General features: G+C 36.9%; 1 protein-coding gene across 14 annotated transcripts; it reads left to right on the forward strand.

The window, feature by feature from the left end:
* The first annotated feature begins 8,296 nt into the window (after positions 1–8,296).
* Positions 8,297–14,732, forward strand: LOC105036172 (RNA polymerase sigma factor sigA). 14 transcript variants are annotated; one of them, XM_029262150.2, is made up of 12 exons: positions 8,366–8,507; positions 9,485–9,542; positions 9,730–9,826; positions 9,911–10,616; positions 11,303–11,501; positions 11,589–11,681; positions 12,799–12,927; positions 13,550–13,603; positions 13,696–13,773; positions 13,869–13,931; positions 14,160–14,272; positions 14,439–14,732. In XM_029262150.2, the coding sequence occupies exons 4-12, from the start codon at positions 9,928–9,930 to the stop codon at positions 14,545–14,547; spliced, it is 1,527 nt and encodes a 508-aa protein (XP_029117983.1). In that variant the 5' UTR covers positions 8,366–8,507; positions 9,485–9,542; positions 9,730–9,826; positions 9,911–9,927; the 3' UTR covers positions 14,548–14,732. The 14 variants fall into 14 exon arrangements, with proteins under 14 accessions (XP_010910226.2, XP_029117983.1, XP_019703122.1 ...); XM_019847563.3 differs by having other exon boundaries at positions 9,730–9,811; XM_010911930.4 differs by having other exon boundaries at positions 9,766–9,826.
* Positions 14,733–15,074: the final 342 nt, after the last annotated feature.

Below are 15,074 nucleotides of genomic sequence, written 5' to 3' on the forward strand. Positions count from 1 at the left end.
AATTAATAAAGATGATTTTATATATTCTCAAGATATTAAGAATTTGAGATATACATTATTAGTAGTTAGTTTTTAATTACTCTTGATCAAAGGATCGTCATAGAAGATAGTGATTAATATAGTTAGATCGGTGCATGGATCACCTTCCTTCTAGAAAGATGAGTCTTAGGTCTGAAGTGTGGAGACATTAAGGTGAGAGTGCAGATGATTGTTAGAGAACAACTTATACTGAGGTTGGCCAATACAAAAAATTATTTGAATATTTACTCACTTGTCAATGATCTTTTCAATACTGCAGTAATGTGAGTGATCCTTTGATCTGTGGTACGTCGATTATTTATAGTGAGGCTACTGCACATTCACTTGATTCCTAGCCATTTGGCTCCTTGCTGTGTATGTTGGCTATGGTAGATTTAGATTTGCTATTAGGAGTAGGATATATTTAGATAGAATCTATCGATCCTGGTAGAAAAGGAGAAGTCCTATACAATTTATGAGACTAAATTCAGAAAGTCTTTAACCAAAGCAAGTATGAATACTAGAAAAGAGTTTTTACGAGATTTACAAGTAAACTCAAGTCGAGCCAATCTGACATTTGACTGATGTTAGAATTTGATGAGTTCTCTATGACCTCCGTCAAATCAGGATTCATGATAAAAGAATTGAATCACATAGTAACTGTACCTCATTATTTTTATTTTATTTGATTGCTACTACATACTGCTAGGTATCACTAGTAGATTATGAGACTCATCGAGCGTCATCTTGATAATTGATGACCTTCGAAGAACAGAGTTATAATTATTTCAATCTGTTGAAAGGAGTTTCGATGATATTATGATAGAGATCATAATATATTTTACTATCAGACAGAATAAAATCTATAAGATCACACACAAAAGTGCTTCTTATCAAATTAGATGGTTGATTAACGATTGTGAATCATTAAAAGATATAATCGTCAATATGATTAATGATTAACCTTAAGCAAAAGTTATAATTATGTAATTCACTAAGTGTTGGTAAATTATAGGAGTATTAATTAGCAATTAGATTGCTAATTGACTCAATTTGATTTAGCAATGAGGTTTGGATCAAATCTAATCAAATTAGATTTAGTTTGATTTGGATTGAATTTGATTGAATCAAGCTTGAATGCAAAGAAGACTAATTCTTCATTTGATTAGGACTTGAGTTCAATAAATTCCTAATTAGATTAGGAATTTATTGAGGGTATTGGGTTCCTAATTGGATTAGGTTCCTTCCTCTTTTTGGATTCAACCAAATCAGATTGGATCGTGATCAAATAGAAAACCTTAGAGTCCCAACTCACTAGGACTCTCTTTCCTTGCACATACCCTAGTGTTCATGCTAAAGCATTTCGGCAAAAGAGTTTTGTCGTGAATTATTTTTGCATGAAAGAGAGGGTGGGCGCAGAAGAAAATTAGGCTGCATCTCTTGATGAGTCATCCATCTTATCTCTTTCCTAATTTGAATTTGATTCAAATCAAGAGATATGGATAAGAAAGGAAAGAGATCAAGAGATTGTAGGAAAATTTGGTGGTGCCTATTCTCTTGTGCATGGAGATTGGCATGAGAAGAAATCAGATATGATTTCTTTCTCACACCACTACTTGTTTGGTGATAAAAATATGGATGCTCCATTTTTATGGCATGCAAGAGAATATGGCATCCACCTTAAACCCTAGTCTCCATACACCTTATAAATTGGGTCCAAAAGTCGAATGCCAAAAATTTAAAAAAAAAAAGATAAAAAAAAATCCTCTCTCAGGCCGAGCCTCTTCTTCCCTCTTCTTTCACCTCCAGTTCTTCTTGATCCCATAAGGTGTCTGTGAGATTTGAAAAGAAGTCACTTCAACCATGAAAGAAAAAATTTCTACAAGAAAATTAGCATCTTAGAGAGATCATCTCATCTCTAATTGGAATGAGTCTTTGTGTGGATACCTATGGAGGTTAGGCATATGCGTGGCTAAAGAAACTGTTCAGATCCACAATCATCGGTTGTGTAGTTCAACTCGTGCAAGATATTGAGATCTGATCTCAATATTTATTTTTATTTTCAGACTATATGCATGACATAGATCTGGACATGAGTAGATATAGATTTGATCTATTGCATATGGGGTTAAAGAATTTAACCTATATTTGTTTCCGCTGCATGTCTAACAGTGGAAATCCTAGCTCCTTGAATCAGATTCGAAATCGTTTCGAATCTTGCTTCTTGATCAATCCAAATTAAGTCATGTATTAATTTATATTTGGATCTGGGTGTGACAGCTATTAGATGGCACCACATAGCCTCATGAGTGCCAATTAACTAGAGGTCTAACTTGGTTGGACTCTTGCCCTGCAAAGAAGAGGTAGACGTGCATTTTGGCATAAGGAGAAGGAAAGAGTCCTTCTGCCTTAGGTTTTAGATGCATGTGGTAGCCTACATCACCATCCATTCTTTGGCACACATCTCAAAGGTTGAAAATTTTTTGGCATGGAAACTTGGAAAGAATTCAAGATGCATGGAAGAGCATGAGAATGGACTCACGTGACTCTTCGCATTAAGCAGTCTTTCTGTCATTCAAATTTTAGTTGAATGAGGCATCACCAATCAGATAATATATCTTTTTGAATTAATTTTTTAATAAAAATTTATCTAAATTTTTTTAGAACTATCTAAAAGTTAAATGAATGTCAGAAGCACTCCTTATGTGCGCACGCACAGTGATAAGGAGATAGCATGAAGAGATGTGAAAATCTTTTTACTTTAAGTAGGAGGCACCTCTTATCCCCTTCTTTTATCATCTATGTTCAAATTCAAATCTTGTTGCTACATGACAAAATTAGGATGAATCTAATTGGAGATGGGATGCCAGAGCATCCCTTCTCTAAGTGCATGCATGTAGGAGAAACTTAATCGACGTATCAGACTAATGAGTCCTTTTACTTGAAGACTCTCAATTTTCTAATACATAGATAAGATAGGACATTTGGATAAGGGTGTGGCTTTTGTTTTTGGCATCCCTCTGGCACTATAAATAGCCTTAGGCATTGGGTGTTCAGTGCAATTTACATTTCTTTCAAATTTTGTCTCCTTTGCTTCTCCTTTGTTTCTTACAACCTCTATAGTCTTAGGACAAGGCTTTGGTATTTAAGATAAAACCTAATCAAGTCTAGATAAAGATTAGAAAGATCTTGAAGGAGAGAATTCAAAAGTTCAGAGAAGGTTTTGAGAGGATGAAATCAGGTTCTTGGAGAAACCTAATTGGTATAAGTCTAGTCAAGTTCTAGGGATTAGAACTCTTGAAGCAAAGGTGTAGGAGCACTATCCTTGGATCGATTGTTATATAGATCACCATTAGAAGGTGAACACTTGGGCACCTCATGGAAGTTAATCATCACCAAATCAGAATTTAATAGGTATACTTCTTATTACTTCTTGTATGATTATGCCTTGATTGCTATTATCAAGATTTCCTAAATATTAAAGTTTCGTATGCTAGGATATTTTGAATAAAAATTTTAAATATCTAGGCATTCTGCTGTGCTATTGGAACCCAACAAAAGCTCCTTGTCTTCTGTCGAGCAGGTTTGTACATCGAATCAATATTTAACTTATGAACAATCATCTCGGAGGGGATTCTTGGAATGTTCAAGGTTGATCAGATAAAGATATCTACATTCTTGCATAGAAAATTTGGAAGTTGATATTAGAATTCAATGGTCAACAACAATCCAAGCTATATGATCTTTGCAGGATCCTCATCTTTATGAGGTATTGAGGTCAGTTGCTCAGCGGGTTTGACTCAATTTTTTACATTTCATAGATCCAATTCTTCAATTGGTAAAGTCTCTTTTTTTTTTCCTTTAATCATCATTATAAAGCATTATCGAGCAAGCTTTGATCTCCTCGCATCTTACCCACCCCATTACTTATCGAAAAATAGAAGAGTAGGTCATAGGTCGACACAACTGCTTGGAACGCATTCAATCCAAATCAGCCTAGTATTGTGTTATAGGCTGAAGGTATGTGGATGATCAGAAAAGTTAATTGTATGGTAGCTTATTGAGGTTTTCATCCTGCAGTGATTAGAAGAACTATCTCTCCTTCCACTTTTATCGAGTCAACAGAAAACTCTATCTAGGAGGTGTTAATCCTCCTTAGTCGATCGATGGATAGTTCTATTCAAAAGAATGCATCGTTGAACAACATATTAGCATAACTTCCATTATCTAGTAGAACTCTCTTTACATCATAATTTGCTATTGTCATAAAAATGACAGCATCATCATAGAGTTTTTGAATTCCTTGCACATCATAATTAGAAAAGAAAATAACATTGTCACCCCACAACCTCTTCGAGATATGCTCTAGGCTCTTTGCCTCCCCCAGAATTGTGTCTCTAGAGATCACCTAGATCATCCCAGAAGTCAGTTGGTTACTCGTCCCCACATCGATCTATAGATGAGCTAGCTGGTCGATCACTTCTTGAGTCTCATGATCATAAATGAATTTTTCAAGATAGTCATATCGTATCAGTGCCTCTATCTCATTCTTCAACTGAATACAATTCTCCATGTTGTGCCCATAATCTTGGTGAAATTGATAGTACTTCTTGCAACTATTGGTGGGGCCTTCATAAGCTAGGGCCTTTAGAGGTACTTCTGTCCCTCAATCTTCATGAGGATTTATGCATGGAGTGTTGAAAGAGGAGTGTATTTGTCAAACTTGTAGGCCAGACTCCTGGGCTTAGGGCTTGGTCACCTTTGGAGGGCTTTCTTCTCCAGACGAGTTCTACTCGGCTCTTTCTAAGCTCATTTTTTCTTAGGAAGCCTTCTTCCTTCGGCTTTTCACTGATTAGATGCACCCTCCTTGGCTCAAGCATACTTTAATACTCAGGCAAGGAGCTTAGAGTAGATCTTTGGGAACTCCTTGTCCAGGGAGAAAGTGAGTCTGTACCTTTGCAGTTCTCACTTCATGGTCACGACTTCATTCAAGTTGTGAATCTCCAAGGTGGCAGTATTGAAGCATATCATGTAGTCCTTCAAGGAATCCCCTTTTTATTGCTGGATTGAAAATAGGATGTCCAAATTCTATGGCTACCTTCTATTGCTACTAGTGCACCGCAAACTACTCCAAATATTTGAAAGAGCGAACGATATCTGGTTGGAGTCTAGAGTACCAAATCTATGCAGATTCCTTCGAATCATCAAAAAAGCAAGACAACGTAAAGCGTGGTCACCACTTGGATCATCTTGAGAATTTTATAGCTTTTGAGGTGGTCAAATAGATTCGAGAAGCTGTCATAGGCCTCCAACTACAACATCTTGAATGGAGGGGAGATTAGTTCTTCTATGATTCTTTTGGAAAGTGAAGGCCATGTTGAATCCGAGGCCATCTTCTTAACCCCCATTGCCCTCTTGCAGCTCAGCAAGCCATTGGTCGAGCTCTTGAAACTTCTGATTATAATCTCATTCAGTTGATGAGAATCACTATATATGGTGTTGAGAATGTCTCAGGTTCAAGTCTTCATTAGACAATTCGGACGGGGCTAGAGGAGAAGTTTGTTGGGGTTGAGGAAGTTCATTGCTTCCTCTACTTTGAGCTTTGGTGTTGAGGGAAAGTTCGTTGGGCTAGAGGATTAAAGTGATGAGACTATCAAGTGGACTAGGATCAATAGTTGTGTTAGAAAGGAGTAGCACGGAGACCTTGCTCCTCGAACTATTGCTACTACCTCGTCACCACCTACTGGAGGCTTTGGATGGTGGTTGTTAGAGTTTGCACTTACTATAGTAGTGTAGCAAATTGTTACTAATCTGCTACTGTGACTAGATGGAAAGATCCAAGCTCGACTTGCAGAGCGGATCATTCCCTCCATCACAAAGAACACCGAAAAGAATTGACCAAAGATTCTACACTATCATTCTTGCCATTTTCTCTTTTAAAGTTGATTTTTATCCCTCCTCTAGTGCTAATCTGTTATCGCTAAATCTTGGAGGCATTGTGTGGGAAGATAGATCCAGCACTCTAGTGGGTATAGTTTGTCCTTCATAGCCAATGAACCTACAAAAAAAATCCTCTCATCGAAGTGTGTCCAATGGAGAACCCTCCAATGTTTAAGTCAATTGAAACTTAGAGAATAGTTGAAAAAGGAAAATAGGTGAGTAGGAGAGGAGTATTAGCTTTCAATCTAGAGTTACTTAAGGGTCCCCTTGTTATCTCTTTTATATAGAGATAGGGTTATAGGTTGTTACATCAAAATCCACTAGATTGTTAAAATTAGATTTAATTTAATTAGATTTAATTTAATTTAATATTAATTAGGTTCAATTATCTAAATTAGATTTAGATTTCAAGCTTGATTGGACAAGCTTGACAGTCTTTTCAAATTCAACTTATTTTAGATTCGATTTGAATCCAATTAAGATCCAACTTGAACCAGATGAATCATGACTCAGAGAGTCTATTTTTTAAGACTCTTTGTTTAGAAATCATACCAAAAAGAGAGGTGGGGCATTGTTTTTCTCATTTATTTTTTTTAGCACGCACGAAAGAAGAGGGGGCATCAATAGTTGGCATCCCACCTCATCTGAAATTCTTTTTCATCTATTTTTTTTTTTATTTGAATTTGATTCAAAATAGAATAGAAATCTCTTTGATTGGAGCATAGAAGATTAATTTTGTATGACAAAAAAATTTAAAGAATGCGGGACGTGTGCTTATTGAGAGTTAATTTTTTTCTTACAATACAACCTTATCTCCATGCCTTTCTAATTTTTGTTTTGATTTTAATGCCTTAGATCAAATAAGATTTGATCTTTTAAGGCATCAAAGAAGTGGTTTTGCATGTGAGAAAAAATATGGTGTTGCAAAGATTAAGAAGAGGGAGAAAGGGAGCGTGTAAGAGAAGAAGGTCTTTCTTTCTTGCCGCATCTTCTTTCCCAATGCTTCTTTCTCCCTTCTCCACTTTATATCCATGCTCAGATTTGATAGAGATCAGATTTAAGATGAGAAAAGAGAGAAGAAGAGAAGAAAAATAGTTCTTTTTCTCTTCATGGTGATCTGATTCAGATCCCGTAGGATCTGTGCGAAAAAATTCGCGCAGCGATCTGCTTCTTCAAGATTTGGAAGAAGAAATCAAGATCCAAAAGTGAGAAGCGAAATCTGTAAGGAGCTAATACACTGGTGATCTCGATGCTTTGATCAGATGATTTTATGTGGATACTAGTAGATGTCGGATACGTGCGCAGCTACAATCAGAACTCGGGACATCTGCAGGATCCGAGATATAAAGATCTGATCTCTGTTTGGTTTTTCTAACGATTATTTTTCTATTTTAGATTTCAGATCATGATTATATGTTTGTATTAAAATTCTTATACAGTTTTCAAATTTGATCCGATATGTAAATAAATTAAAATAATTTTAATTTATTTATTTCTACTACGTAGATGTGTAGAAAAAGCTTTATACTACATGTATGAAACCATAGCAGTATTCAAACAATTTCATTGCTTTGATGGTTTTTACCGGTGTTTGGCATCAACTAGTCTCACCCTTCCCTTGCAGGGTATGTCATCCTTTGCTCCTAAAGTAGACCGAGCAAGTTTGCCTTTGTCAGTGGAGGGCCTGTTGCTCTTGCCAAAAAAATGGAGGCCTATTGCTAACAAAGTCACCGACAATATTACAAGGGATGTTCTTTCACCGGCATGGTTATTGATTATATTATGGGAGGTCTTATTGAAGAAATCGCCTTCTCCTCCATGTGGAGATGATTTTAACATGGGGTATCTAGTTTTTTTTTTTTTTTTTAGATTTTTCAAAATTTCAGATTATTAGATCCACGAAGGATACGTTTTTTCTTAAGGTAACTACAAGAAAGTCTATAGTTATAATTGCTGGACAAAGTTCAGGCTAGGAAATCCTTCTTTTTTTTTTTTTTTAATATCAAGCTTTTCTGCAGTTTTCATACCATATGAAATTGTGAATTATACTAATGGCCGTATACCACGTGACCAGAGAAACTTCGCGGGTATGAAAGAGGCGCCCCCTGACATCACTGCTTTCAAACAATCCCCATTGCTCGAAGAGGTCGCGTAGGAACCGTCAGGTTCGTTTCCACGGCTGTTGTATTTCGTTTGTCGGTTTGCCGAGCTAAGGCTGGGCCGCGGCCCGCGGTTTGAGGTTGGGGTTGCGTTGGGCGCCCGATGGAACCACGCGCACCACTCGAGGCGCGCCAAATATCTCCTCCAACCAATGGCCTTCCTCTCACCCATATCTCTTCCTCCCCCTCCCACCTACGTTCCCACAAAAACAAATAATATAAAACAAAATAATAATAATAATAATAATAATAAAACAAAAGGGCCAAACCGCAGCTTGCTTGCTTGCCAGCTTCCCCTCAGGAGAGCAAGCCGGTCTCTCTGTTTTCAGCGCTGCAACAAGCCAGCCAACCAACCAAGCTTCCAGCCTGCCCGCAGCTCCTCAGGCTCAGGTACCTCACGCTTTTGCAGAATTTGAGTTGTTTGACAAATAAAAGATCACACAAACTTAGTTCCAGGTTTTGATTGGATTTATTTTTGCCAACCTTTTCTTTTTTTTTTTTTTGGTATTTCTACGGGAGTTATTCATGTGGATGTTTTGTGTGGGGTTGATCTTTTTCCAGATTTGCGACGCGTATGCAACTTCAGCTTTCTATTTTTCACCTCAGTTATCACAAAAGAGATCTCACTTATTTCCGATTCCTGTAAGATTTATCATGGCTTTCCAAACATGCCCACTTGAGCACCATTTTTCCATGCCCACCCAACTGCAATAGACGGACTCTTGCGTTTGATGTTAGATAGAGTTTAATGATTGAACCTGGAAGAATTTAATGTTCTTTTTTTTTTTTTGGATGGCCTATAAGTCTTTCCGTGTTAATTAATGATTCTAGCAATCATATGTTCGGCAGTGGAGGAAAAAAGGAGAAATCCTGTCCCAGAATATTTGTGATTACCAAAGTAATACAATCAATATGTACTGACATGTACGTGGTTTTGAAGACCAAAATTAATTTATTCTTTTGGTTATTTCGTCTAAACGTTCGAGGTTGAATATAGGTTGTTCTTCTTGTCATTGAAATTGTGTTTCTAAAATATACTTTGGATGTGTATTTTAGTACATGGGAATTCCTTAGCAAATTTTCCCTGAGAGACTAGAGCCAGCTCTATCAGCACAGCACTCAACTGGCTACTTATTTTTCATGTGATGACTTCAATTGATATTACACGCAACTTGTTATTTTGGGATTCTATTTGTTATCTCTTGCTTTCACAAGATATTTTGCTTAAGTGGTTTCATGCAACCAACCTTCCAAACCTTTGCATTAAGATTTGGTTGTAGTGGTGTTTGAACTCTGCCCTCTGTAGAATTGCTCATGGATCAGATGCAAATGATATCTCTTTCTAACAACATTTAAATGCTGTTCAGGATTTCTGATTGCTCAAAGCTGTCCTTGCTTTACAAGGCTGATAAAGGAGATCCTTATGTAATTCCCATGCTTTCTAATTATCCATCATTAAAAAATTTGTTCTGATTAAGTTCTTGCCTGAAAGATGTTTGTACGAACTTGCTGTGTGCAGTTCTGCTGCTGTTCCTTACTGTTTATTCTTTCCAATCTTGTCTGATCGAATTTCTATTCAGAAATATTGATTCTGATTCTTTGTTCTTGTGAGATGGCATTTTGGTCATCTCTTGCATCTTGTAACCAGTAACTGAATTTGAGGTGCTTTGGAGCTTCTGTTGAAGACAGTGAAGGCATATCATTTTGTTGTTAAGTGGCTTCCTATTATCTTAAAGTTCAGACATGGTTTTGGCTCTGCAAGGTTCTTGACAAAGTGTGATGGTAATGCGCAGACATAAGAAGCCGGATCATGGCAATGGCTGCAGTTTTTGGGCTAAGCAGAGGAAAGAGGCTTCTGAGCACTTCATTCTATCCATCCGATCTCGCCGAGAAGCTGTTTGCTGTTCCAGATCATGCATCCATGCAATTTTCAACTGCCTCAACCAAGAATACAATAGCTGCAAAAAAATCATCTAATTTTAGCACAAATATCCGATCAAACCGACACTCGCAAGCTATTAAGGCGCTGAAAGAGCATGTCGATACTTCTGCTCTTTCGACTGCTGATACCTGGTTTCAGAGGCCTGATCTCCTAGAGGATGGTGAATCTGATCTTGAATATTCTCTAGAGGTCCTTCTTTTGTTGCAGAAATCTATGCTGGAAAAACAAAGGAAGCTTCCGTTTGAACAGATAAAGACAGTTGATGATCCTAGAGAAAGCTGCAAGAAAACTGAAGTTATTCGTTCTGGGATTTCTGCTCGGAAAAGGAGAACAATTACCAGGATGACATGCTTTAATCAGAATGCTTATATGGAACCTTTAAATAGAGTGAAAGAGGGAAAAGAACTTCGCTCTACTGTTAGTCCTGAATTGCTGCAGATGCATGTAAGAGGTTATGTGAGGGGCACCATAAGTCAAAACCTGCTCAGTCATGCAGAGGTTGTGCATTTGTCAAGGAAAATCAGGGCTGGTCTTTCCTTGGAGGAGAACAGAATGAAGTAAGTAATTGCTCTAATAAAAGATAGGAGTCGTTTACTTAAAACATTGGTTGATAATCTTTGTATGCCACTCCTTTTCCTACTTGTCTGATGTTAGTTTATCTCTTTCTGGTTAGAGAATTCAATGAGAAGGAGAACCTTGATAATTTCATTTATGATTTATGTCATTCTGTGAAGCAAAGATTAAAAAATAAGTAAAAAAAAAAAAAAAAATCTAGCTATGATGCATTTCTCTTCAAAGAGTATCTTGTTGGCTTAAGAAGCCTACATAAAAGTAGTTAAAATTTCACTTTTGTAAAGACAGTTCTTGTTTTAGGGAATACCATCATTCTCAGCATAAGTCCTGTACCCTGTGTTTCTTGACATTCTAACCTTCAAAACAATGCCTGGAATACACTTATAAAGATAATACCTTTTGCTTCTGGAATATGAGAAGTAAAAATAATATAAATAACAGAAATAGGATTTATGTAGTATATTTTAAATTGGATAATTCTCCTTCACCAAATGTATACTTGTTAGGAATCTTATCCATTTTCCATTTCCTAGCTTCTATGTTCAGTTTGTTATTTTTCTTGCTCTATAAAAGGAAACCTGAACTCAGCAACTACTAGTTTGCATGCTCTTCCTCCCTTTTTCTGTTGTAAATTTATCTTATCCATTAATTGAGTTTAATGTTGATTCAGACTGAAGGAAAAATTGGGTTTTGAACCCTCTGATAAGCAGTTGGCATCTTTTTTGGGGATGTCGAATGCTGAATTGCATTCGAAACTAACTGAATGTTCTCTAGCAAGGGAGAAGCTAGCAATGAGTAATGTTCGCTTGGTCATGTCTATTGCCCAGAAATATGATAACCTGGGTGCTGAGATGGCTGACCTGATTCAGGTACTTCCCATTGTCTTCCTCTTGGTTTTGCACTATCATCACCGACTTGTCCAGTCCAGGACTTACCCAATTATTTTTATGTTTTAGGGAGGCTTGATTGGATTGCTTCGTGGGATAGAGAAATTTGATTCTTCAAAGGGCTGTAAGATTTCAACTTATGTCTACTGGTGGATACGTCACGTGAGTCCAATTGGCTGTTAATTGGAACCATGAGTTGAATAGGTTGGATTATGTAGGATGAATGCGGATTAAATATTTCATTTTTAGAAAATCTGTAGTCATGGGTCCTAAAAATATGACATCAGGTTACTTACCTTATTTGATATTTCAGTCTGATTTGTTTCTCTTTGTTCTACCAGATGCGTGTTCCTTATCTGCAATGCTAATATTTAAGTCAGTACAGTTATGACTTTGCATTACTTTTTTCCTGATGATGGAAGATTATCTTCAGAATTTTTATTATATCTGGATGACAGTCATATGCTAAGAAGTTGCTGATTTCCTCTCTGTTCTACTGCAGTATAAGATCAGATGATTAGGTGTTGGATTACTGGTTTCAAGATAAATTATCATTTTTGTAATGAGGCACAGCTCTGAAAAATGAGAGAAAACATGTTGGAAGAGCTTTATGTTGCCCTTTATTTCAGTTGGCGTCGCACTACCTTGATCTTCACTGGCCTGTGTAAAATCATGCAGTTCAATGAAACCATTATTGATGACCCAAGATGTTGTGGCCCGAAGATAATACCTGTGCTGAGGGAGAGGATGACCTTGAACCATTCCATTTTCACCAACACTTCACTTCTTATTTCGTCTTTTAGCCATTTCCTTAAGAATCAACAAAAAAAAAAAAAAAATGCAAATCCATCTGGAAGAGATCCCTTGAGAAAGGGTAAAGGTGAAGTACAAAGGGTGGCATTTGATGGATAAGTATTGTTGGAGTTTTACTTTGGCTTCATCTTTGCTAGGTAAATTATTATTTTGGACAGGTAATGAAACTATAGTTATGCAAGAGGACCTAAATCTAGCCACATATGGGAGAGTGGAGGAGTTTTGTGGGGTATGGCATAGGCATTATTATATCTAATATTTAAGAGAATGTAAGATATGTTTGTCAATACAGGGTTAAGGTCTGTAATTTGAGCAAAACTGATCAATGTTCTCCCATTAAGTTTCAGCAAGTCGCTTTATATTGTGAACTCCTTTATATGCAAAATTAGAATAGCATACAGCTCCGTTGCCTTTTTGTTGTTTGGTGCACCAAGACTCTACTCATTTGGCTCTCTCTTGTTGCTAGGGTGTTTCACGAGCACTGGTTGAAAACTCCAGAACTTTAAGGCTACCTGCCCATTTACACGAAAGATTAAGCTTGATTCGGAATGCAAAGGTTAGATTGGAAGATAAAGGAATTATACCATCAATAGATGTAAGTAATTTGTTGCATTTAAATGACTGAAGAGGTTGCTTTCTTCGTGTTTTTCTATCTCTGGTAGAATATTCGCAAGTACAACATCATCTGTCATGGCTTGTGAATATATAGGGATATTATAGGCTTATGCTATGTAAGTGCAACATACCTAATTTATATTACCTAATTTGCTTTTCGTATTGACCTAATTTAGTTTTTCAGCTGCAGATTTGTTTTACTTAACCAACATATGTGGTTTCATTTTTAGTTTCCCTGTATAGCTGGCTCATAATAACATAGATGGCATTGAATGACCATAGCCTAAACCATTTGATGATGTTTGCAATGAAAATTGTGTCCTTTTTTTTTTCCTCATGATGTGCAAAATTGAGTTTTGATGAAAACTATAATCCATGCTCATCTCCTTCTTCTTCTCCTCCTCATCTAACTTCCTTTTGCACGGTTGAGATTTTTTCACATTTAGGAAATGAACTTTTGTTCATATTAGTTAGAAAGTAATCTCAGCTCCAAGGTTGCAAGTCCTTCTTTACAGAGACTTATGAACAGTAAGTGGGGATAGATGGAATAACATGTCTAATCATTCTGTATAAATGGACTATTTTCTTTTGATCTTTGTCAGAATATCGCAGAGTCCCTTAACATGTCACAAAAGAAAGTCAGGAATGCTACAGAGGTAACAATTTATATTCGTTCTACCTTTTGATGTTGTTGTATGTGATACTGTTCATATTTCTTTTCTTCTTACTATGAATGGTCAGAATGCAGGCTGTCAGCAAGGTATTTTCTCTTGATAGGGAAGCCTTTCCCTCACTGAATGGCCTTCCAGGCGAGACCCTTCATAGCGTATGTCTATCTACTCATTTTTCAAATCAAAACTCTATTGCTGATTGAAACATCTGTACATCATAAAGCTGATATTATCTTTGCTTTGAACTCAGTATATTGCAGATAAGAATCTTGGAAATAATCCGTGGCATGGATTTGAAAATTGGTCTCTCAAGGTATTTGTAGAAGATATGCTTTTGTGAAAATAAGGAAGATAAACAGTTCATCCTTAGTCATGTAAATATTTTGTATGTATTTATTTGCCCCGTTCCATGATAAGTTACATTCTTAAAGATAATTCAATGGTTTATCTGAAGATCCTGTTTGGCTGTCGCGTTATTATCAGACTCATGCTTTCATTTTGGGTTCTGGTTTATTTTTGCCGGCTGTGTTGCTCATTACAGGATGAAGTTGATAAGCTTCTGCGTGCAACACTTAACAAACGGGAGAGAGCCATAATTAGACTCTATTATGGCATAGGCGGCGAATGCCATACGTGGGAGGGTATCAGCAGGCAGTAAGTAGAATCCCAGAATGTGTTGTTTTCAGAGGTTAAACACAGCCACCCCTGTACTGCACCTAATCAACAAACCTTACACCCTGTAGTGACGTGCACTGACACTCATAAACATGTGTGGTGTGAGGGAAACATATGTTTGCTAACAGTGATATTTGTCTATCAGGTTTGGCTTATCAAGAGAACGAGTTAGGCAAGTGGGTCTTGTCGCCTTGGAGAAACTGAAGCATGCCGCAAGGAGGCGGCGGCTGGAGGCATTGTTGGTGAAACAGTGAAATGGTATATTGCGGTCACGGTGTATATAAAGAAAATACGGAACATGTATGCTAGATTTATTTCTCACTGGAAAATAATAATACATGTACATGTATGAGCAGATGTATTTAAACTAAAAACTTTTGAGACCTGGTATACAACCGGAAATGCTCACCTGCAATAACATGGATTATTATTTTTCTGATGATGCAAACTGTTCTAGCTGCAGCATGATTTATGTTCTTAAGGTGCACCTGTAAATGAGAGAGTATGACCTTGGTCATGTATCGAGAGTTATGCTCAAGAGATATGCATATTTACCAGGGCATGATACTATGGAGTTTCTCCAACTTTGGGATGTCCACTTTGTAATTCGGGGGGAGATCAGTGTTCCATGTTAAATCCTATGTTCTTTTATTATATACCTGTTGCTTCCTACAATCTATTGTGTAAAAGGCATTGTTTCCTTCCTGCCATCAAGTTATTGTTCGGATGGTATGAAAGAAAACTTCCTTCATCTGTCTGAGATCAGACGTTTTTTGAGATT

The sequence above is a fragment of the Elaeis guineensis genome, chromosome 12 (genome assembly GCF_000442705.2).
Source record: "Elaeis guineensis isolate ETL-2024a chromosome 12, EG11, whole genome shotgun sequence".
Taxonomy (NCBI): domain Eukaryota; kingdom Viridiplantae; phylum Streptophyta; class Magnoliopsida; order Arecales; family Arecaceae; genus Elaeis; species Elaeis guineensis.